At 43.4% G+C, this 21,807-nt stretch overlaps 1 protein-coding gene across 5 annotated transcripts; it reads left to right on the plus strand.

Moving 5' to 3' along the window:
• The first annotated feature begins 1,987 nt into the window (after positions 1–1,987).
• LOC145547444 (antimicrobial peptide NK-lysin-like) lies at positions 1,988–21,234 on the plus strand. Of its 5 annotated transcripts, none has more exons than XM_081596972.1 (8): positions 1,988–4,831; positions 5,452–5,592; positions 18,046–18,230; positions 18,701–18,890; positions 19,159–19,262; positions 19,731–19,832; positions 20,519–20,687; positions 21,063–21,234. In XM_081596972.1, exons 3-8 carry the CDS (start codon positions 18,228–18,230, stop codon positions 21,071–21,073), a joined length of 579 nt encoding a protein of 192 aa, XP_081453098.1. In that variant the 5' UTR covers positions 1,988–4,831; positions 5,452–5,592; positions 18,046–18,227; the 3' UTR covers positions 21,074–21,234. The 5 variants fall into 5 exon arrangements, with proteins under 5 accessions (XP_081453098.1, XP_081453100.1, XP_081453099.1 ...); XM_081596974.1 differs by lacking the exon at positions 5,452–5,592 and having other exon boundaries at positions 2,000–2,203; positions 4,014–4,289; XM_081596973.1 differs by lacking the exon at positions 5,452–5,592 and having other exon boundaries at positions 2,020–4,289.
• The last annotated feature ends 573 nt before the right edge of the window (positions 21,235–21,807 follow it).

A 21,807-nucleotide genomic window follows, 5' to 3' on the forward strand; every position in this document is an offset into this window, starting at 1 on the left:
GTGATTCACTGAGCCCAGCATTTCCCATGATGGACTCTGCATAGAAGTTAAATAAGCAGGGTGACAATATACAGCCTTGACGTACTCCTTTCCCAATTTTGAACCAGTCCGTGGTTCCTGTCCAGCTCTAACTGTTGCTTCTTGACCTGCATATAAGTTTCTTAGGAGGCAGGTAAGGTGATCTGGTATTCCCATCTCTAAGAATTTTCCACAGTTTGTTGTGATCCACACAGTCAAAGCTTTGGTCAATGAAGCAGATGTAGATGTTTTTCTGGAATTCCTTTGCTTTCTCTGTGATGCAACGAATGTTGACAAATGGGTCTCTAGTTCCTCTGCCTTTTCTAAATCCATCTTGGACACCTTGGATTTCTCTATTCACTTACTGTTGAAGCCTAACTTGAAGGATTTTGAGCATTTCCTTGCTAGCATGTGAAGTGAGTGCAATTGTACATGCTTTAGCATTGCCCTTCTTTGACTTGACCTCTGCTCAGATGCACTGTCCAGACCTGGCAGGGCCCCAGCCACACAGAAGGTGGACATGGCATGCAATTCCACCACTGACCAGTAGGTGCAGAGGTGGCGCTACATCTTCCCTGTTGACCTGAATACACTGAACATGGACTGCCCTTGGGGTTCAGTCTCTCTGCACCCCAGGTTCCACACACCATAGATGTGGCTGTGCCCTGATGAGGAAGGTGCTTCTTCACTACAGGCAGATTTTTTTTTTTTAAGTTTCTTTTTCTTTTTTTGATCACACCACAGGGCATGTAGGGTCTTAGTTCCCTGTCCAGGAATCAAACCCAAGCTCTCTACAGTGGAAGCGCTGAGTCTTAACCACTGGACAGCCAGGGAATTCCCTCCTGTTACTTCTTGAGACACCGGATACCTGGGAGGCTCAGCATTTAAAAAAATAAATTTATTTGTTTATTTATTTGCTGTGCTGGGTCTTCAATGCTGCCAGAGCATTTCTCTAGTTGTGGTGTGTGGGTTTCTCATTGCCGTGGCTTTTCTGGCTGTGAAGCACTGGCCCTAGGGTGCACGGGCTTCAGTAGTTGTGGCACATGGGCATAGTTGCTCCATGGCATGTGGGATCTTCCCAGACCAGGTATTGAACCCATGTCTCCTGCATTGGCAGGTGCATTCTTAACCACTGAGCCACCAGGGAAGCCCCTTTCACAGAATGTTAAATATTGTTTCTTCTGTTGACACTAAGATGTATGGTTGTTGTCTTCTTTCCCAGTAGAATGTAAGCTCCATGAAGGCAGGCCCAGGTTAGACTTTACTCACTTTCCTATCCTCAGTCCCTGATGGGACACGTGGAAAGGAGTAGACATTCATTGCTGCTAAGTCGCTTCAGTTGTGTCTGACTCTGTGCGACCCCATAGATGGCAGCCCACCAGGCTCCACCGTCCCTGGGATTCTCCAGGCAAGAATACTGGAGTGGGTTGCCATTTCCTTCTCCAGTACATGAAAGGAAAAAGTGGAAGTGAAGTCACTCAGTCGTGTCCGACTCTCAACCACCCCATGGACTGTAGCCTACCAGGCTCCTCTGTCCATGTGATTTTCCAGGCAAGAGTACTGGAGTGGGGTGCCATTGCCTTCTCTGAGACGTTCATTAGACATTCATTAGTATTTGCTGGAAAAATGGATGTGGAAATCAACCCTGAATACTCATTGGAAAGACTGATGCTGAAGCTGAAGCTCCAATACTTTGGCCACCTGATGGGAAGAGCTGACTGACTCATTGGAAAAGACCTTGACTCTGGGAACAGTTGAAGATGGGAAGAGAAGGGGGGTGACAGAAGATGAGATGGTTGGATGGCATCACCGATTCAATGGACAATGAACTTTGTCAAACTCCGGGAGACAGTGAGAGGCCGGGAGGCCTGGCATGCTGCACTCCATGGGGTCACAAAGAGTCGGATAAGGCTTAGTGACTGAACAATAGCAACAACATGGATGGGGTTTGAGGCAGGGCTTCTGGTTCAGGGTGTGTCCTACTGACTGGTTGGGAGGACTATCCAGAGGCTACCTGAGGAGCTGCTGGGAGAGTCCACCTTCTCAGGGAAGAAGGAAGCAGCTGAAAACTCTAGTCTGTAGCAGAGCTCCAGCATGCCAAGTTGGGACAAATCTGAAAACAGCCAGGTCTGCCCCCAGCCCCGCCCCCAGGGACCATTGTCCAAGTCCCAGGAACAGGATGTCTGTGAGTAAACAATGAAAGGGATGCTTCAGCTAAACCTCCTGGAATAGGGACTTCCCTAGTGGTCTAATGGTTAAGAATACGCCTCCCAGTGCAGGGGATACTGGATTGATCCCGGATTAGGGAACTAAGATCCCACATGCCTCAGAGCAACTAAGCCCATGTGCCATGACTGCAGAATCCCCGCACTCTGGAGCCTGTGTGTCACAACTGAAGAGCACGATCACTGCAACAAAAGGTCCCACATGATGCAATAAAGACCCCGCATGCCACAACGAAGACCTGATGCAGCCAAATAAATTAAAATAAAACATAAAAGACCTGGGACATGCTGGTTCATGTCTCCTAAAAGATGGAGAAGCCATAGTGGTACAAGAGCTTCTCCTCACTTTAGGATAGAACCCTTGGTGCTTTGGGATCTCAGGGGCCCAGGGGACACAGTCCAGCTTTGAACCCCTGGCAAAGATGGCAGCCAGCAGGCCCTGGTGGCAGTGTAGAAGGCACAGCCGTGCTGTACTAAATGACCTTAGCTATGTCCCACTCTTTGCAACCCCATGGACTGTAGCCCACCAGGCTCCTCTGTCCATGGGATTCTCCAGGCAAGAAGACTGGAGTGGGTTGCCATGACCTCCTCCAGGGTATCTTCCTGACCGAGGTATCGAACTAGCATCTCTTAAGTCTCCTGCTTTGGCAGGTGGGTTCTTTACAACAAGTGCCAGCTGGAAAGCCCAGAAGGAACAGCACTCATCACCAAGTACCCTTGGGAAAAGGTGGTACCCAGTGTGGCCACACACACTGCAGTTGGCCTGACTTGTAAGTGATCGAGTCCCAGAAATAGTTGGAGAGCAATTTGTAGGAGTCCTGTGATGCATAAATGTCACCCTCTCAAATTTACTCACAGTGAGTAATAATTTGTAAAAAACTTAAAGCCAAGTGGTGTATATCGACTGGCTGATGGTACTGGTTGAAGCTATTTCTTGGTAGAATTATGTTTGATCATCCCCCATTGTCTCTCTACTTAAAAAACATTGAAACAAAAGAAAGGAAAGCTTCCCTCACTCCTCAGATATACTAGCAAGTAAGAAGCTATTTGAGAACAATTGAAGGTACTGTAGATTTTATCCTATGTTAGTTATGTGCTGAGACAGGACTGGTGTGAGTCAATGGGAAGAAGACTGAATGCCAAAACCTGGAAGGTTGGGCTGAGGAATAAAATTCCAGAAGAATGACAGCAGTGTCCCCTGTCCTGCCACATGAGGTGGATGTGGCAAAGGTCAGGTACCAGGCCACCCAGCGGCGGAGGTCACTGTCCGAGTGAGCTGCAGCAGAAGCTGGAGTCCCTGGGTGATTCCGGGATGGAGCTGGTAGATGTGAGGATGGGGAAGGGGTCCAGGTGAGGGCTCAGAGTGGACTGAGAGAACCCCATTTTGATGGCTTCTGATCCAAGGTCTCATCAACCTTAGAAACCAGAGATGGAAGTTGCCAGTGACTGTGAAGTGATGTGAAGATGAGTGAAAGGTGGATACAGGGGAGAAAGGGGGATGTTAAGAAAATGAACTTCTGAGAGAATGGCCTCAGTGAAGACTGGGCCCCTCTTGCGGCCTGGGAACTTGAGAAACTGGTTATGGGCAATCCAGATGAGGTCTGCTGAGTGCGTGAGAGGTTGCTAATCTCTCTTTTGTATCACACCCTGAAGTGTGACTTAGATGGTGGTGGCCATGTGGTTAGGAGTGCATCCTGAGCTCTGATCAGCAACAAGCAGGAGAGGTTCCACAGTCTGTCCTCTCCATCTGATCTGTCTTTCATTGTCCAGAGCGGTGTGTTCAGGAGCTTCTGTCTGAGACACAAAGCAAGGCAGGCTTGTAATGTATCAAGCACCAGTCAAGCTTCCAGTGTCAACGGGCTTCCCAGGTACCAGGGTGGGCCCACAGAGTCAGCTTATGCATGAACTGTCACTATCACATCGATTTTCAGAAGATATTGAGGGAAGTACATCCCAAATGTGTGTGTGTTAGTTTCTCAGCCGTGTCTGATCCTGTGTGATCTCATGGACTGTAGTCTGTGCTCCTCTGTTCATGGAATTCTCCAGGTAAGAATACTAGAGTGGGTAGCCATTCCCTTCTCCAGGGGATCTTCCTGACCCAGTGATCGAACCCATATTGCCTACATTGCAGATCGATTCCTTACTGTCTGAGCCTCGAGGGAAGCCCACATTCAAAATAGTAAAAGGAAACTATGCCACGTGAGGCTCCTTCCAGTCTGTCTGCCATTCATCCCTCTATCCCTCCATCCCTCCCCTCCATCCATCCATTCATCCATCCATTCATCTACCCAAAAGGACACAAGGTGGTGATGAACACATTCACTTTCTCTACTGCCATGATATTTTCACATACATGTGTCAAAAGCGATAGAAGGTGCGCACTTCAGATGTACACTGGTGAGTATACTTTAATTATATCTAAGTAAAGTTGGGGAAAAAGGAAGGAATTCAGTGTATATCTGTAGGTCAGAAATGATGACAACTCACACAACCATCAATGGAGAATGGATGAAGTATGGCATATTCATGCAAAGGAATGGTACTCGGCAATGGAAAGGCACAAACTCTTCATACACACAGCAACGTGGGTAAATCTCACATACCTTAATGCTAATTAAAAGAAGTCAGACATGGGGCTTCCCTGGTGTTCCTGTGGTTCTCCCTGCTTCCAATGCAGGGGGCATGGAGTTGATCCCTGGTTGGGGAACTAGGATGACATGTAGTGCCCTCCTCCAAAACAGTCACACCAGAGGATCCATTGTTTGTGATTTATTCATACACGTTTCAAAACCAGAGAAGAGAGAACTATTGTGTTTAAGAGTATGTGCTCAGATGGTAAAACTATAGAGAAGCAAGGGTAGGATTATCATTAAGGTTAGGGTAGTATTAGCTTAGGGGAGGAGGATTTGGAATTTAAGATGCTTCTGAGTGCAGGCAGCATTCTTGGCCTGGGTTGTGATTATGCACCTATTTGCTTCCTAAGAAACAACTGTCCATTTTGTTTTGTGCACACTTCTGAATATGTTTTACATTTCATAACTGAGAATGGAGCAATGTGTATGTGCTATGCTTGTATGGAAAGAGAAAAAAGAGTTTTAGCAGTAGTTTACTCTGAGGAGAGAGACTCTGGGATGTAGGGCCAGTGGAAGCTTATATTTGTTTTCCTTATACATTTCATAACTAAAAAAATGTCAATTCCCTCATGCAGTTCATAAATCAAATTAAAAAGCATAATCATAAACTCGTGGATAATAAAGCAAAGAAGGGACTGCCCAGCTGTAGGTGCTGAAATGGGGACCCAAGGAGAGAAGAAGAAAGAACAGGCAGGATGGCCTGTGTATCTATGTCGGTAAGTGTATGTCAAGTGAAAGACAGGAAGATGAGGCAGAGAGAGCCTCAGAGGGATTCAAAGCATGAGAAAGGCTTGATCTGCTCTTGCTGACTTTGAGGACAGAGAGGGCCATGAGTCAGGAAATGCCAGTGGCCTCTAGAAGCTGAGAAGGACCTTCAGATGACAGCGAGCAAGGAAAAGGAAACTTCATTCCTACAACCATGGGGAACTGAATTCTGCCATCAACCTGAATGACTTTGGAAGTGGATTCTTCCCAGATAAGAGTCCACCAGCCAACACCTTGATATTGGCCTCATGAGACGCACAGCAGAGGAATCAATTGAACCCACTCAGACTTCTGACCTACAGAGTTGTCGGATCATTAGATGGGTGTTTTTTGCTTGCTTTTTTGTTTGTGAGTTTGGAGCAGAGAAAGGTTTATTAAAGGGCCATGCAAGGAGATGGGTGGCTCATACCCTAGAAGCCCTGAGCTCCCTGGAGGGTCTATATGGGTATGGTTTTAAGGCACTATGTTTGTGATAACTGTCACAGCAACAAGAGAAAACTAATACAGCCACGGGCTGACATGGAAAATAGAAGTGATTCTGTAGCCTATTGTATAAGGGTGTCCTTGAAGACAATGCTCCATGGGTCAGAGGCTTCTGGGAGCAAAATGGAGACACATTAATAAAGGACACAGAGAGGTTCCATCTATTAATAGATAGGGGGAGGGGTGGGAAGGACGAGCATTTGCACTTCAAAGATAATTTGTCACCTCTAAGACTGATCTACTCTTCAAAGCTTCAGCCACATCTTTGTTAACCACTGACCTGGCAGTTTAAACCATGGGGTTAAGAGGACAAAACTACCTGTGTGTGTGTGTGTGTGTGTTGTGTACCACACTCTCAGGGTTCCCTGAAGATATAGAGGACACAGCGCAGGTACAGGTACAGAGAAGCCCCTCTTTGGCAGAATAAATTAGATCCCACCCACTTCCACTTTCTTTTCCGGGAGGATTTTACACAGGAAATTAGGTCCTTAAAAATCGTATGTAGGACTAAAGAAGTAGGTTCTGAATTGGGCCTTGAAATATTCAGAAGTTATTCTCAATAGTTGATGCTAAAGGCAACTTGAAGCTGGTTCTGAAGCTCAGAGTTCAAGAACACACATCCAGGAATAAATTGCTGTCCAGGGATTAGAAATCCAAATTCAAGAAGACTTTTGATGCTGGAAATGCTTCTGCCCCCAAATGTCACACTTCCATGACCTTGCTTGTCAGCAGCCAAAATAGTCAAAAGAGAATAGAAAGATGCTATTGGGGTCAGCCTCCCAAATCCCACATCAGTGCATCGAACTGTAGACATGGTTTCGCATCCAGACCTAAGTTGCCATGCATTCTGGGAAGTGTTGCTGTAACTTTCCAACCTGTCCAGATAGAAGGAAGGGAAAAAAGAAGGTGAGAGAGTCTAAGCATAATAGCCACCCAAGGTGGCTTTGTCTTGTTTTCCTCTCTCACTTTTATATTTTGAGCGGTAAGCTGCTGCTGAGAGGTTTAAAAAAGATTTTTTAAATTGACATATAGTTGATATACAACGTTGCATATATACAGCAAAGTGATTCAGTTATAAATATACATATAATCTATTTCAGATTCTTTTCTATAATAGATTATTATAAGATATTGAATATAGTTCCTTGGGCTATACAGTAGATCCATGATAAAAATTTTGATTAAAATGTTTTAAAGGCTCGTTTCCAAAGTTTGCATGAATCTCTTTCAGTATGGGAGGCAGACTGTTCAACCTACAAAGAAAAGAAACAGAATGCATGGGCACTTGTATTCTTAAAGGCAATCAACTAGACTGACCTATGTTAAAATTTTGAGAAGCTCAGTTTTTCCCCAAACTACATCTTTATATTAAGAATTAATATTGACTTTCCTTAAGTAGTAAAAATTGAGAGTTCAATATCTTTAGGGATAGTCACTACTCACAACTAGTTCTCTAAGAGAGATTTTGTTTCTACAGTGTAGTTCTGCACTGAAAGGAGAGTATAGACCAGTGCAGTTTGCAGGGATTTTTATTCATCCTTTCAGAGGAAGGAGATGTCCCTTTTTTGCACTAAAAAAATCATACAGACCCAATATATTTTTTGTCTTCAAACTAATGAAATAATCATATCCATTAGCAATGATAAAACACATCTGTTAAGCATGTAATGTTACTTTTCATTTCTATGTTGGTATATATAGGTTCACTTCAGTAAGAGCGTCAGAGTTATGAAAGGGAATGAAGTACATGTAAGGAGTTTATTGCTTTCTCTTAAAATCTCCCCTCCCACTTTGTTGGAGCTGTACCTCTAAAGAGAAGGCAATGGCACTCCACTCCAGTCCTCTTGCCTGGAGAATCCCATGGACAGAGGAGCCTGGTGGGCTACAGTCCATGGGGTCTCAAAGAGTCGGACGTGACTGCGCAGCTTCACTTTCACTTTTCACTTTTATGCGTTGGAGAAGGAAATGGCAACCCACTCCAGTGTTCTTGCCCGGAGAATCCCAGGGACGGCAGAGCCTGGTGGGCTGCGGTCTACGGGGTCGCACAGAGTCGGACACGACTGAAGCGACTTAGCAGCAGCAGCAGCATATTTACAGAACAGTTTGCATCCAGGTTTTTTGGGTAGTACAAACATCAGTATAGCCAGAAATCAACTCATTTAACTTCAGCAAAGTTAAAAGTTAACAGAAGTTAACTCATTTTACTTTTGTGTTAACAACAGATTAGCATTTGTAATGTACAATGTTCCTGAACAGATATAAACACTTTCTTGGAATTATTTTGTTTTTAAAGGAAAGCATTATTTAATAAATAGTATCATGGCCCCAAAAGATGCATTATGAAAAGGTATGAAAGTTGATGGGGGAAAAACTACAGTTCATTTTTGTATGTGTTGAATCATCATTCTAACTCATTTAATAATTATGATTCTTATTGCTGTTGTGAGTTTTGATTAGTTTTAATGTTAAAACTAAGTTGTTAAAATATAATTTTATATTATTAATTATAAATAATTATTTATTATTAATAAGTATATAATTATAAATAATTATATAATAAGAAATAATTTTATTATTTTCTTTTTTGAAAAATTAATTTATTTTAACTGGAGGCTAATTACTTTACAATATTGTAGTGGTTTTTGCCATACATTGACATGAATCATCCATGAGTGTACATGTGTCCCCCATCGTGAAGCCTCTTCCCACCTCCCTCCCCATCCCATCCCTCAGGGCCATCCCAGTGCACCGGCCCTGAGCGCCCTGTCTCATGTATCGAACCTGGACTGGCGATCTATTTCACATATGATAATATACATGTTTCAATGCTATTCTCTCAAATCATCCCACCCTCGCCTTCTCCCCTAGAGTCCAAAAGTCTGTTCTTTACATCTGTGTCTCTTTTGCTGTCTTGCAAGTAGAGTCATCGTTACCATCTTTCTAAATTCCATATATATGTGTTAATATACTGTTTTGGTGTTTTTCTTTCTGACTGACTTCACTCTGTATAATAGGCTCCAGTTTCATCCACCTCATTAGAACTGATTCAAATGCATTCTTTGTAATAGCTGAGTAATATTCCATTGTGTATATGTACCACAGCTTTCTCATCATTCATCTGCCAGTGGACATCTAGGTTTCTTCCACGTCCTGGCTATTGTAAACAGTGCTGTGATGAACACTGGGGTACATGTGTCTCTTTCAATTCTGGTTTCCTCGGTGTGTATGCCCAGTGGTGGGATTGCGGGGTGTGTGGCAGTTCTATTTCCAGTTTTTTAAGGCATCTCCACACTGTTCTCCATAGTGGTTGTACTAGTTTGCATTCCTACCAACAGTGTAAGAGGGTTCCCTTTTCTCTGCACCCTCTCCAGCATTTACTGTTTGTAGACTTTTTGATAGCAGCCGTTCTGACCAGGGTGAGATGGTACCTCATTGTTGTTTTGATTTGCATTTCTCTGATATATTATTGATTATTTTCAATTTGCTCAAGATTATGAATTATATGTGGACAAAGCAGCATTTCTAGTTGACAAATGGAACCACAAATAACGTGATGTTTCTTTTTTTTGGCTGTGCTGGGTTTTTTCGATGTGCTGGGTCTTTGTTGTGGTGTGTCGTCTTTTTTTTGTCTAACTGTGTTGCTCAGGCTTCTCTATCGCAGAGCACAGCTTCTAGAGTGCTCAGGCTCAGTAGCTGTGGCTCGGGGCTTAGCTGACCCTCACATGGGATTACAGTTCTGTCACCAGGGATTGAACCCACACCCCCTGCATTGGAAAGCCGATTCTTAACCACTAGACCACCAGGGAAGCCCAAAATGATGTCTCTTAAGTTAAGCTTGTGACAATTAAGCCAAACCACTGTAGCAGTAAGAAAACTATTGGCAAAGTAGAACCAAAGAATGTTCTTCTTCAAATATGCTAGAGACTGTACTTTCAGTAAAAGGATGACTACTTGAAGTAGCACTGATGGTTACCAGGTACCAGGAAAACAGGTAACAAGCTTGGACAAGAATACTTTTTAGAGCTCTCATTATAATTGCAATGGGATAAAAGGGGAAGAGAAGATAGTCTCATTCATACGGAACGTTACTCTAAATAGCCTATAGAAGGATCATGACTTCTGACCGGAGGTTATGTCATAAAAAAAATCGTCACCATGGAAAATGACAGGCAGTAGCCCTGAATGCTGAAATCAAAAGAACATTGATAATACTAAACACACTGTGTCTTCAGGTTTTAGCAGATAGTTGGAGCTCTCAAAACATAAGCAAGGAGTGAAATTCAAATGAAAATACTGTAGATAAAAATAAAGCTAAGTGTTGATATAAACAGAAACTTGATGACTTTAGAGAAATTCGGGTAATAATCTATACATGCTCTCAGGAAAGTTGGAGATTCTTCCATGATGGTCCAGTGGCTAAGACCCCATTCCCCCAAAGCTAGGGGCTGGGGTTCAATCTCTAGTCAGGGAACTAGATCCCACTTGCTGCAGCTAACGATTCTGCATACCACAACTAACAGTTCACATGCTGCAGCTAAGATTTGGCACAGCCAAGTAAATAAATTCGTGAATCAATCAATAAATTTTTTTAAAAAGGAAAACTGGAGAACTCATGGCTGCAAAAAGCTGTAAGTCAAGAAAATATTTGGATAAATAGGCAGACATAGTACTCAGTAAATCTAATGCTTTAAATAAATTCCTGAAATACCATACAACAGAAAAGTTTACAGAAGAGAAAGATCCATGAGGACCAGTGAAAAGCAAAATACTCCATACAATTTTGGTGGGTATTTTTTTCCTTCTTATTCCAAGTGGGAGGCTATTTAATATTTTTCCACGTATAATCAAGAAAAGCAGATAGTTAACCTCAAGGGGCTGATTTATTTCAATGTAACCGGAAATGAATAGAGCAGCTCTCTAAAGAAAGAGCAGGTCTTTTGTTTCTTTGTGTTTGTTTTGCAGAGCGGTCCTTTGTTGGTTAAATTTCAGGGGGCCTGCTGACACAGAAGACCCCGCTGCACTCTGTTTTTCACCACCTGCTTTCTCCAGTGGGCTAATGATCTTTCTGTTTATTTCAGTTTTACTACCTCTAATGATCTCTTTCTTTTTCTACCATTTCATTTCGTTATATGAAAATGCCCCGTGAGTAAGCTCAGACTCATGCGCCAAGTGTGAGACTGTGGGAGCGCAGTTCCTATAAGCTGTACCTTCCTCGGAAGGCGGTGGGTCCCTACTGCGGCCGCGGGGATGTGGGGGTGGCGGTGGGGGTCGTGCTTTGCAGTCACCATCCCTGGCCACTCGATGGAGCTCAGTGTCGCTGAGTCTGAGTTATTCCTAAAAATTTTGAGAGGTGTAAAGGAAAACGGAAAAACTGAAAGTCATAGTATGCTCATGGCTGGAAAAGTGACTGTTAAGAGATGAATTTTTTCGATATTAATTTTTAGTTCTAACAAAATTTGGTATGAGAATTTCATTGTGATAGTTTATTAGTAAAAATAATTTCTAAATTGTTATCTTTAGTATTTAGTATTAACACAGTGGCAAAGAATCTGCCTGCCAGTGCAGGAGACGCAAGAGACTTGGGTTTGATCTCTGGGTCAGGAAGATCCCTTGGAGTAGGAAATGGCAACCCACTCCAGTATTCTTGCCCGAGAAATTCCATGGATAGAGGAGCCTGGCAGGCTACAGGCCACGGGGTTGCTAAGAGTTGAACACAACTGTGCACACACACACATACAAAATATACTTTATACATACTTTTGGAAAATAAAGTATTAAAGTATTTAAAATATTTTAAAGATACTCTTTCTTGTTTTTTGAAGTATACTTTTAAAGTAAAGTAATATTAAAGAAAAATCTGAAAAAGAAAGTTGCAGTAGTTAAACCACGTGATGTTAAATAGAACACTCAATATTCAGACCAGTGGGACAGAAGAGATAGCTCAGAATTTGATTTTATTAAAGGTAACTTGATATATTATAAAAGAATAAACTCAAATCAGTAGAGAGCAGGGAAAATATACCATCAACAATTTAAATTAACTGAATATATCATTTTGTAAAGAATAAAATTTGATTCCCCCATATCTTACTGAAATAAAGTTCCAGAGAATTAAAATACCACATTAAAAAACTAGGTAAGAGCAAAAATTTGAAAAAAAAATTTCTTTTAGAGAAAAAGCAGTAATGACATGACAGCTTTCTAAACTGAAAAAAACATGTCATAAAGAAAAGATGTGTTTGACTATAGAAAATGAAACTTTTCTAAACAAAAGAAAAATGTTACCAACATTTAAAGGTAAGCTATGAAGTGACAAAGCATTTAGAGTATTTTATTTTATATTATTTTTTTAACATTTACTCTTGTCTTTTTAAATCCTCTCTCCTCCCCCAAGTGGAGTAGTTTAATCATACCATTAATACACTTATTACATAAAGAATCCTTAGAAATTGAAAAAAAAAATAGTAAGAGTCTAATAGATAATGGGCAAGGGACAAAAATCAAAATATGAAAGACAACTCCCCCAAATAAAAAGTTAAAAAAATATATGTAGATATTTATTTATTTGGCTGCCTCTGGTCTCAGTTGCAGGAACTTCATTGCATCATGTGAGATCTTTTGTTGTTGTGCAGGGACTTTCTAGTTGTGTTTGGGAGGGCTTAGCTGCTCAGTGGCTTGTGTGATCCCAGTTCCCTGACCAGGGATCGAACCCACATTCCTTGCATTGTGAGGTGGATTCTTAACCACTGGACCACTAGGAAAGTCCTCCTCCCCAAATGCATTTAACAGTAAATAAATATTTGGGAAAATATTGAACAATTTGCGGTCATAAGTGGAGATTAAATGTACTTACTATTGCTACTCATTACGTTTGCAGATTAAGGACTATGATAATATCTAATGCTGGTGAAAGCACAGCAAACTTGTAGGTAATGGCAGTGTAAACTGATACAATACTTTTGGAAAGTACTCGATAATGTTCATCGTTGTTGTTGTTTAGTTGCTAAGTTGTGTCCAACTCTTTTGAGACCCCATGGACTGTAGCCCACCAGTTTCCTCTGTCCATGGGATTTCCCAGGCGAGAATATAGGAGTGGGTTGCCATTTTCTTCTCCAGGGGATCTTCCCGAACCAGGGAGTGAACCTGCATCTCCTGCACTGGCAGGCCAATTCTTTACCAATGAATCCCTAGGGAATCCCTAATGTTCATTAGGAACCATGAGATTGTAACTTAAGCATTTTTGGATAATCTTTTTGTTGAGACGTGATTACATATAGTGAAATGCATAAATCTTAAGTGCAGAGAGTGATGAGATTTGATAGATGCATGTACCCGTGAAACTCACACCCCAGTCGGGATGGAGAACATTCTCATCACCTGAGAGAGCCCCTTTGTGCACTTTCCCCAAAACTCCCACATCCTCTTCTCACCTCCTATCATTTTTCTGCTCTTTTTCACCATATGTGAATTTTGCCATTTCATATCAATGGCATCATGCAGAGTGTAGTTTTTCTGTGTCTGGCATCTTTTTGCTCAGTGTTTGGCATTCATCTATTTTGTTGCATGTATCAGTATTTTATTTCCTTTTATCACCAAGTAGTATTGCATTGTATGGCTAAACTTTAATTTATTTATCCATTTACCTGTTGGTGGGCATTTGGGTTATTTCTGATGTTGGCTTTTGTGGAAAAGTTTCTATGAGCATTATCTCTTTTTGATTTTTTTGTTGTTGTTGTGGTAAAATACATATAACACTAACTTGCACAATTTAAAAATGCACAATTCAGTGGCACTAATTAAATATTGTGCAACTATCATCACTATTTCCAAAATTTATTTTTATGATCTTAAATGGAAACTCAGTAACCAGAAGGAATAATTCCCTCTTTTCCCCTCCCCTCAGCCCCTGGTAATCCTTGATCTATTTTCTATCCCTATGAATTTGCTTTTTATAGATATTTCATGTCAGTGGTATCATATGTATTATTTTGTATCTGGCTTATTTCACTTAGCTTAATTCTTTCAAGGTTCACCCATGTTGTTACCTGTATCAGAACTTTATTCCTTCTCATGGCCGAATAATATTCCATTGTATGTATATACCATCTTTTGTTGATCCATTCATCTATAGATGGACGTGGTCATTCCCAATTTTGTCTCTTTTGAATAATGTTGTTATGAACATTGATGCACAGTATCTTTTGAATCTCTGTTTTCAGTTTTTGGTAGTGTATATCTAGGAGTGTAGGTGCTGGGTCATGTTTCTGTGAACATTTTTGTATAGTCTTTGTATGTGCATATGTTTTCATTAGTGTGGGTAAATATGTAGAGGTTATAGGGTATGTGTATACTTAACTCCGTGAAACACTGTCAATCTACGTTTAAAAAGTTCATTTTATATTCTCACCAACTTTTGAAGAAAGTTTTGTTTCTCCACAAACTTTTGTTGCTCCACATCCTTATTAACACTTAGTATTGTTTGTCTTTTTTCCACCCTCTATGTGACAAATATTTAATATGATTTTGAATATCTCAGTATATCCTTGCACAATGGATATTATTATTAACTTTTAAAAATTTGAGATGTAATTGACATATGATATGTTTCAAGTTTACAACATAATGGTTTGATGTAATATATACTGCAAAAAGACTACGACCAGAAGTCTAGTTGTCATTCATCACCACATGTAATTTTTTTCTTGTGATGGGAACTTTTAAGATTTCTCTCAGCAGCTTTCAAATATACATATGGTATTATTAACTATAGTCACTGTGCTATATGTTACACATTCAGGACTTGCTTTATAACTGGAAGCTTGTACTTTTTTACCACCTTCACCTATTTGGCCCTCTTCCCACATCGTGCCCCACCCCCAGAAAACAGCTCTGTTTCTATGAGTTCTGTTTTTTGTTTTCTTTTGTTTGTTTCCTTTTTAGATTCCACATGTAAGCAAGATCTTGTTGTTTTAATTGTAATCATTTTGATGCCATCATTTCATGGTAGTTTTAACATAGAATTCCCTCATGAGTTATGGTATTTAACACCTTTTCAAATATTTATTGGCTATTCTTCTTTTATGAAGTGACTGTTCAAATATTGTGTCCTTTTAAAAGAATCAGAGTTTTTGCTATTATTATTGATGCAGTACTTGCTGTGATAAAGAACCTACAAACAGATCCACATTTATACAGTCATTTGATTTCTGACCCAGATGTCAAAGCAATTCAATGGGAAAATAAAAATCTTTTCAACAAATTGATCTGAAGCAACAGAATTTCAACCCAGCTCATTTGAGATGAATCACAGACCTAAATGTAGAAAACTAGGAAACTCCTAGAAGAAACAAGAGGATATCTTTATGACACTGGGGAAAGCAAAGATTTCCTGAAGAAGATTGACTTGCAATGGGCTGGTCCATGGGACCCCACGACCGCAAACGGATAGGACTTGTGGACTTGTGCTAGGTTCTTGTCACATAGGACCCCAGGGGCCCCTGTCCATACCTCTTGGCACCCCCAGAAAAGGGCTTACTGGAATGTCTGATCTTACTGAATTTCCTAAAAATATTTGTATACGTGTGTGTTTACTGGTATATGTGTTTACTGAATACGGCAAAGAAAGACATGAGTCACCTTCCTGGGCTTTTCCCCCTTCACTAATGTGGTATCCACATATAGGCCACGGTCTCTTCACGTGGTTAGAAAAGAGGAGGCCTGTGGAGGGGAGCGGGAACAGCGCCTGACCTGGCGGCCAGATGGCAAGCAACTTTGGCCTAGAAACCTAGAGATAGGGCCAATGTGGAGTGGGGACGAACTTGGATTTTGGAGTCTGAGTTCAAATCCCCAGACGTATGTGGTTTGAGCTGTGTGTCCTTGGAGCATTCACTGGACCTCTCTAGAGTCCTGGTTTCCTTATAGGAGGTGAACCCATTAGCTGACTCTCTGGTCTCAGGGCAGTTCTAGGAATCAAGGGCGGATCTGACAGCAGAGGCAGCCCCACCCTCAAGCAGACCACACAAATGCAACACCTCAAATTCAGCTTTCACACACAAGGTCCTTTTCCTAATTTTCCTGCTTCACCACTGGCCCCTCAGCCTTCAAATACTATAAAACTTCTGCCTTCTGTCTCTTCTGTCTCTTGTATCAAATCCCATCAATTTTTCCTTCAAAACACTATTTAGCAAGAAGTCTTTCTGTAGCTGATGCTGCTGTTGCCTACCTGATCCGCCTGACTTCTCGTCTGTCCTTCCTGGCAGAATCTCACTTTTGTTCCAAGTCCAGCCAAAGGCTTCCTTCTGTATAGCCCTTCACAGTTGAGGGTACCTGCTGGGACGTACTGATGAGACATAAGCTGAAGGTCTCCGGGAAATATTTGCTTTTTAAAAATACATATAAGTACCTCCCTTTCCTGCTTCACTCTTCTAATTTTTCCACCTGGGGTGGGGCCCTAGGGCCTGGAGGGGCTATGGTAGTCATCTTGAGATCATGAGGCACCCAGTCTGAAGGAAAGCATTCGTATCACTCACCCAGACTATTGCACAAGCTATTGAAGGGCTCTCCCGGCCTCTGCTCTGCAAGTGGAAGCCTCACCAGTCCCAGAATTGAGGACTCCAGTTAGAGTTCATCCCTAAAATAGAATATGAGGCAACCAATGGAAATGACGAAGGAAATCTAAATTTATTGACTGGGATGATGTTCATGATATCTTGTTAAGTTTAAAAAGCTGTCCCAAAACATTTTTATGATATATAATTATATACAAACATATACTTATTTATAAATATATTCATTTGAAGGTATAAACAGATATTTCTATAAATTTTTTATAATTAATTAATTTCCAGTGTATTGAGATACCAGACATACAGCATTATATCATTTTAAGGTGTACAACATAGTGATTTGACTTGCATTCATCATGAAATGATGATCACAGTAGATTTAGTGAACATCCATCATCTCATAGAAATCAGCATTAAATAGACAAAAAGTTTTCCTTGTAATGAGAGCTCTTAGGATGTACTTTCTTTACAATTTTCAGTTATAACCTACAGTAATGTTCATTATCTTTATCATGCTATACATTACATCCCTAATATTTACTTATCTTATAACTGGAAGTTTGTACCTTCTCAACACCACCTTCATCCAATCTTACCCGTTACCCTTCCACCCCAGCCTCTGGTAACCACAAATCCCATCTCTTTTTTCTAAGAGTTTGTTTTTAAAGTATAATTGACCTACAATGCTATGTAATTTCCTGGTACACAACATAGAGAATCAATATTTCTATAAATTTAAAAATGATGAGCACTATGAGTCCAGTTGTCATCTGTCAATATTCCTGTAAACCTGTTTGGTGAACTTATAAGTGGTTTCATTTATTGTTTCTTACTTATCTAATTAAAATTCATTTCAATGAAAAATAAAAATAAGAGAGCCAAAGTACTTAAAAATGCTTAAATTCCTTGCTCCTCAGTGTGGCATTCAGTGGCTTCCACAATGGGCAGGAATAAAGGTGGTGTGTTTGTGTGTGTGTGTGTGAGTTTATGAGTATTTGAAAGTATGTGGTTGTGAATTAATGTGTGAGTATGTATGTGTGGGTATCTGAGAATGTGAGTGGCTATGCGTGTGTGTGAATTTGTCAGTGCTTTGGGGAGTGTGTCCCTGAGTTCATGTAACTGTGTGTAAGTGTGTGACATGAGTTAGTGTGAGGGTGTCTGCTACCCAGGGATTGGGGTAATAAACCAGAAAGGATTCAAGGGGCTAGACAAACTATGGGATGCTCAGTTTACTTTGAATTTCAGGTAAACAACAAGTACTTTTCAGTGTAAGCATATTCCATGCAATATTTGGGACATACGGAAACTAAGAAATGAATTTTATCTAACATTCAAATTTAACTGGGAAGCCTGTAGTTTTCTTACAGATGAAGGCCATTGACCTTTATGACACAGATGACTATTCAGAGGCGCAGAAGTTGGGACCAGACCCTGGCTGGGGCTCCTGTCCTTCCCACTGGCTCTCTCTGCCCATTGGCCAGGTCACTGCCAGGCTGGGCTGAACCCGGCTCTAAGGGAAAGGCCCGGCCTCCTTAGTGATGGTGAGAAGGCTGGTGTGGGTCTAGGGGAACCAAGGTGCCCATGGAGCTCATGATCAGAGTCCATGAAACCCAAGAATGCAGGGCTGGGAGGAGGAGCTGTCAGGATCTACCCTGAGGGCACCTTTTTCTACATCTGAATCAGGTAGTGCTACATTGGCTTAAATGGCTGGAAGGAGACCTGGGATATGAGGAGAAGGATGACGTAGCGACACCAGCCCAGACCTCTGGGGTGGGAGGAAGAGATAAGGCAGAGGGGCACGGATGCTCACCTGGCCAAGGGCCCTACCCGACCCCTCGGTAGTGGGGACTTCTCCCGTTACCACATCAGGGCAGGCTGGGCATCATGGCGGCCAATGCTCTCCATCAACACCCGGCTCAGCTCAGAAAGTTCTAGTACTGGGCGGGGGTGGGGAGCTGGCGAGGGGTGTGTGGAAACTCTGAGGTACACTCCTCTCCCCACTTCTCCACAGACCGGCACCAGTGTTTGTGGTAAACCCAGTGACACTGGAGGTTGTGGACAAGAGGAAGAGGACCCTGCCCAGTCACACTGTCAGGTTCCCAGCCTCTATAAAACAGGCTGTGGAGGGAGCCTGGGCAGCAGCCTCAACATGACCTCCTGGGCTGTCCTCCTCATCGCTTCAGTGCTCCTGGTCGCCCCAGGTGAGGACGTTCTCCTTGGGGTAGATCCCGATGGCTCCTCCTCCCAGCCCTGCTTTCTCAGGTTTGATGGACCTGAGCATGAGCTCCAAGGGCTCCTGGCACGGGTCAGAGCACCTCCACAGCAGAGCAGGGCAGGGGGCCCCTTGGACCCCTCACAAGGCTGCCTCCCTCTCCTGGACCCCAGCTGCCTCCTGGGCTCTCCCCAGCCAGGAGAAGTGACTTCTCTCCTTCTGTTTGTGGAGGGCTGCTGATGCTGTTTCTTCCCCAGGGCTGGCCTTTCCCAGTCTGACCCCTGAGCACCATGACCAGGCAGCGGCGCACCTGTGCAATGGAAACGAGTTGTGCCAGGGCCTGGCCCCAGAGGATCCCCAGGTACACGGATGGATTCCTGCTCCTCATCCACCATCCCTCTCCTTCCTCTCCTCCCTGGCCAGTGCCAGGTGTGAGGGTCTGAAGACCGAACTGCTCAGGGGGTAGGGAGGCAGGGCTGGGAGCTGAAGATGCTGGTTTTGTTCACACTGGTACCTAGCTGTGTGGTGGGGGCTACACTGGTGACTGCGCCCTCCCCACAATCCTCCTCCTTGTCTGACGGTAGAAGAGGGGCAGATGCTGGGCTGGGAACAGTGCTGTGGGTGTGGGGGCAGGTCGTGGGGTCTCTCAGCCCCTCTAAGACAGGCAGAGAGATGGGCAGGGGCCAGCCAGTCTGGCTCAGGTCCTCATATGGACAGACAGATCATGGGTCATCCTACTGGCTTGAAAGCCGCCAGGGGGCCCTTCCTGCCGCCCTTATGAAGTTGGGGTTTCTCAGAGAGCAACCTAATGGGCTTCCTTTCCTGATAGGGTGACCTGCTGCTCCAAGGACAGGAGCTGCGCCTAGGCTGTCGTCCTTGTCGGATGATAATAAAACATCTGGAGGACATGGTGGGAGATAAACCCAATGAGGTGAGTCTGGAGGCTTGTGGAACCTGGCAGGTGGAGAGGTGCACCCAAGTGGAGTGGGGAGGGCTGGGAAGCCCTGCCTAGGCTTTTTAAATGAGCTGGAAAGTGGGATGTACTTAGCTCTGAGTGAATACTTAACAAGTGGATGTATCATCACCAGAACCATAGTTTCACTTTCCCTCCCTCCCTCCCCTTGGCTCCCCCAACTTGCTCAGCATCACTACCTTCACCCTGGGGTACTCAGATTTATCCCCTTCCATGGGAGATGTCAAAAGAAGATATTTCAAAAGCAATGGACCAAGGCTCCAAGCTTGGATCCCCTCCTAACCCACCACACCACACCCCCAGCACATGGCCCTGGACCCAAAAGCTATATAGGCAGAGCTTTTAAAGTGGGTCTGGGCACCACTCTCCACCCAGAAGACAGGGCCCAGGTATACAGGGGCTAAGACTTGGCAGGGTCAGTTGTCCTTTCCGGAGCCCCTGCTGGCCAGGCTTGGGATGGGGAGTGGGGGCTGAGCCCTGTCTCTCCAGTCCCCGCTCCCACTACCACCTGGCACCAACTCCCAGGACCCAGCACTCCCACTGCCAGACCCGCTGGGAGCCCAAGGCTGCCGGGGCCTGCAGAGAGGCAGTGCCCGGCAGGGTTCACCTGAGACCCGTTTCCCACCATGGTGCTGCTGCTGCAGGATACCATCTCCGACGCAGCCTCCGAGGTGTGCAAGAATATGATGTATCTGAGGAGTTTGTGCAAGTTTATCACGAAAAACTTTCTTCGTCGCATCTCCTGGGACATCATGAATGGAAAAAAGCCTCAGGCCATCTGTGTGGACATCAAGCTGTGCAAAAGCAAGGCAGGTATGTGCAGAGGCAACAGCAGGGATTCATTCCCTGACAGCCCTCCCGCCCCCCCCCCCCCCCTGTGAAAGGGAAACTCCTAACAGCCCGAGGCAACCTCCCCCCTGCTCCTCTCCACACTCCCGCAAATAATCCTGGAGTAAAATCAGGTCCCCATTTCTCCTCAGCTGTGTGACTTTGGGCAAGTAACCTAACCTCTTTGAGCCTCAGTTTCCTTACCTGTGAAAGGGCGATAATGACTTCTATTTCTGAGGTTGAAATGAAGATTGAATGAGACCATCACGGAAGATGAGGTTTACACCAAGGAAATGGCCTGAGGCTGAGATACTGGAGAAATCAGAGCCCTGATCAACCTGTCTCTTCTCTCCACACTAGGTCTCATCTGATTCCCTGGGTCCCCTGACCCCACCCTAGAGAAAAAGCACAGAAATTCCAGCATCCTCGACCGGCTCCTTCCTTCCTGAATCCAGGAGTCTTCTCTCCAGTTTCTCTCACTGAACTCCTTCCACTGCCTTTCCCTCTCAGGAGAATAAAATATCATGCAAGACTTTTGCTTCAGCTTCTTTTCCTTTGTTGGGTTTCAGAAGAGGGGCACACTCATCTGACTCATAAGTTCATTCAATAAACACGTTGTATGTCCACATGTGGTTCTAGATGCTAGGGATTTAGCGGTGAACAAGACAACTTACCAATTCTCACAAATATGGTCATGAAATAGTTATTGTACTGCATGTCACTCCAAGAACCTGGGGTAAATCACAAATATACTCCCAGGAGCTCTCAGACCAGCTGAGGAGACCATTCGGGTTAGGGTTTTGTTGTTGTTGTTGTTGTTCAGTTGCTCAGACTTGTACGACTCTTTGCGACCCCATGGACTGTAGCCCACCAGGCTCCTCTATCCATGGGATTCTCCAGGCAAGAGTACTGGAGTGGCTTGTCATTCCCTCCTTCAGGGGATCTTCCCGACCCAGGAGTGGAACCTGCATCATCTGCGTTTCCTGCATTGCAGGTGGATTCTTTACCAATTAAGCCACCGAGGAAGCTCCATTGGGCTATTATAAATGGTGCTATTGAACATTCGGGTACATGTTATATTTTCAAATTATAGCTTTTGTCTTTT

The sequence above is a fragment of the Giraffa tippelskirchi genome, chromosome 4 (genome assembly GCF_054371585.1).
Source record: "Giraffa tippelskirchi isolate mGirTip1 chromosome 4, T2T-mGirTip1v1.2.pri, whole genome shotgun sequence".
Taxonomy (NCBI): domain Eukaryota; kingdom Metazoa; phylum Chordata; class Mammalia; order Artiodactyla; family Giraffidae; genus Giraffa; species Giraffa tippelskirchi.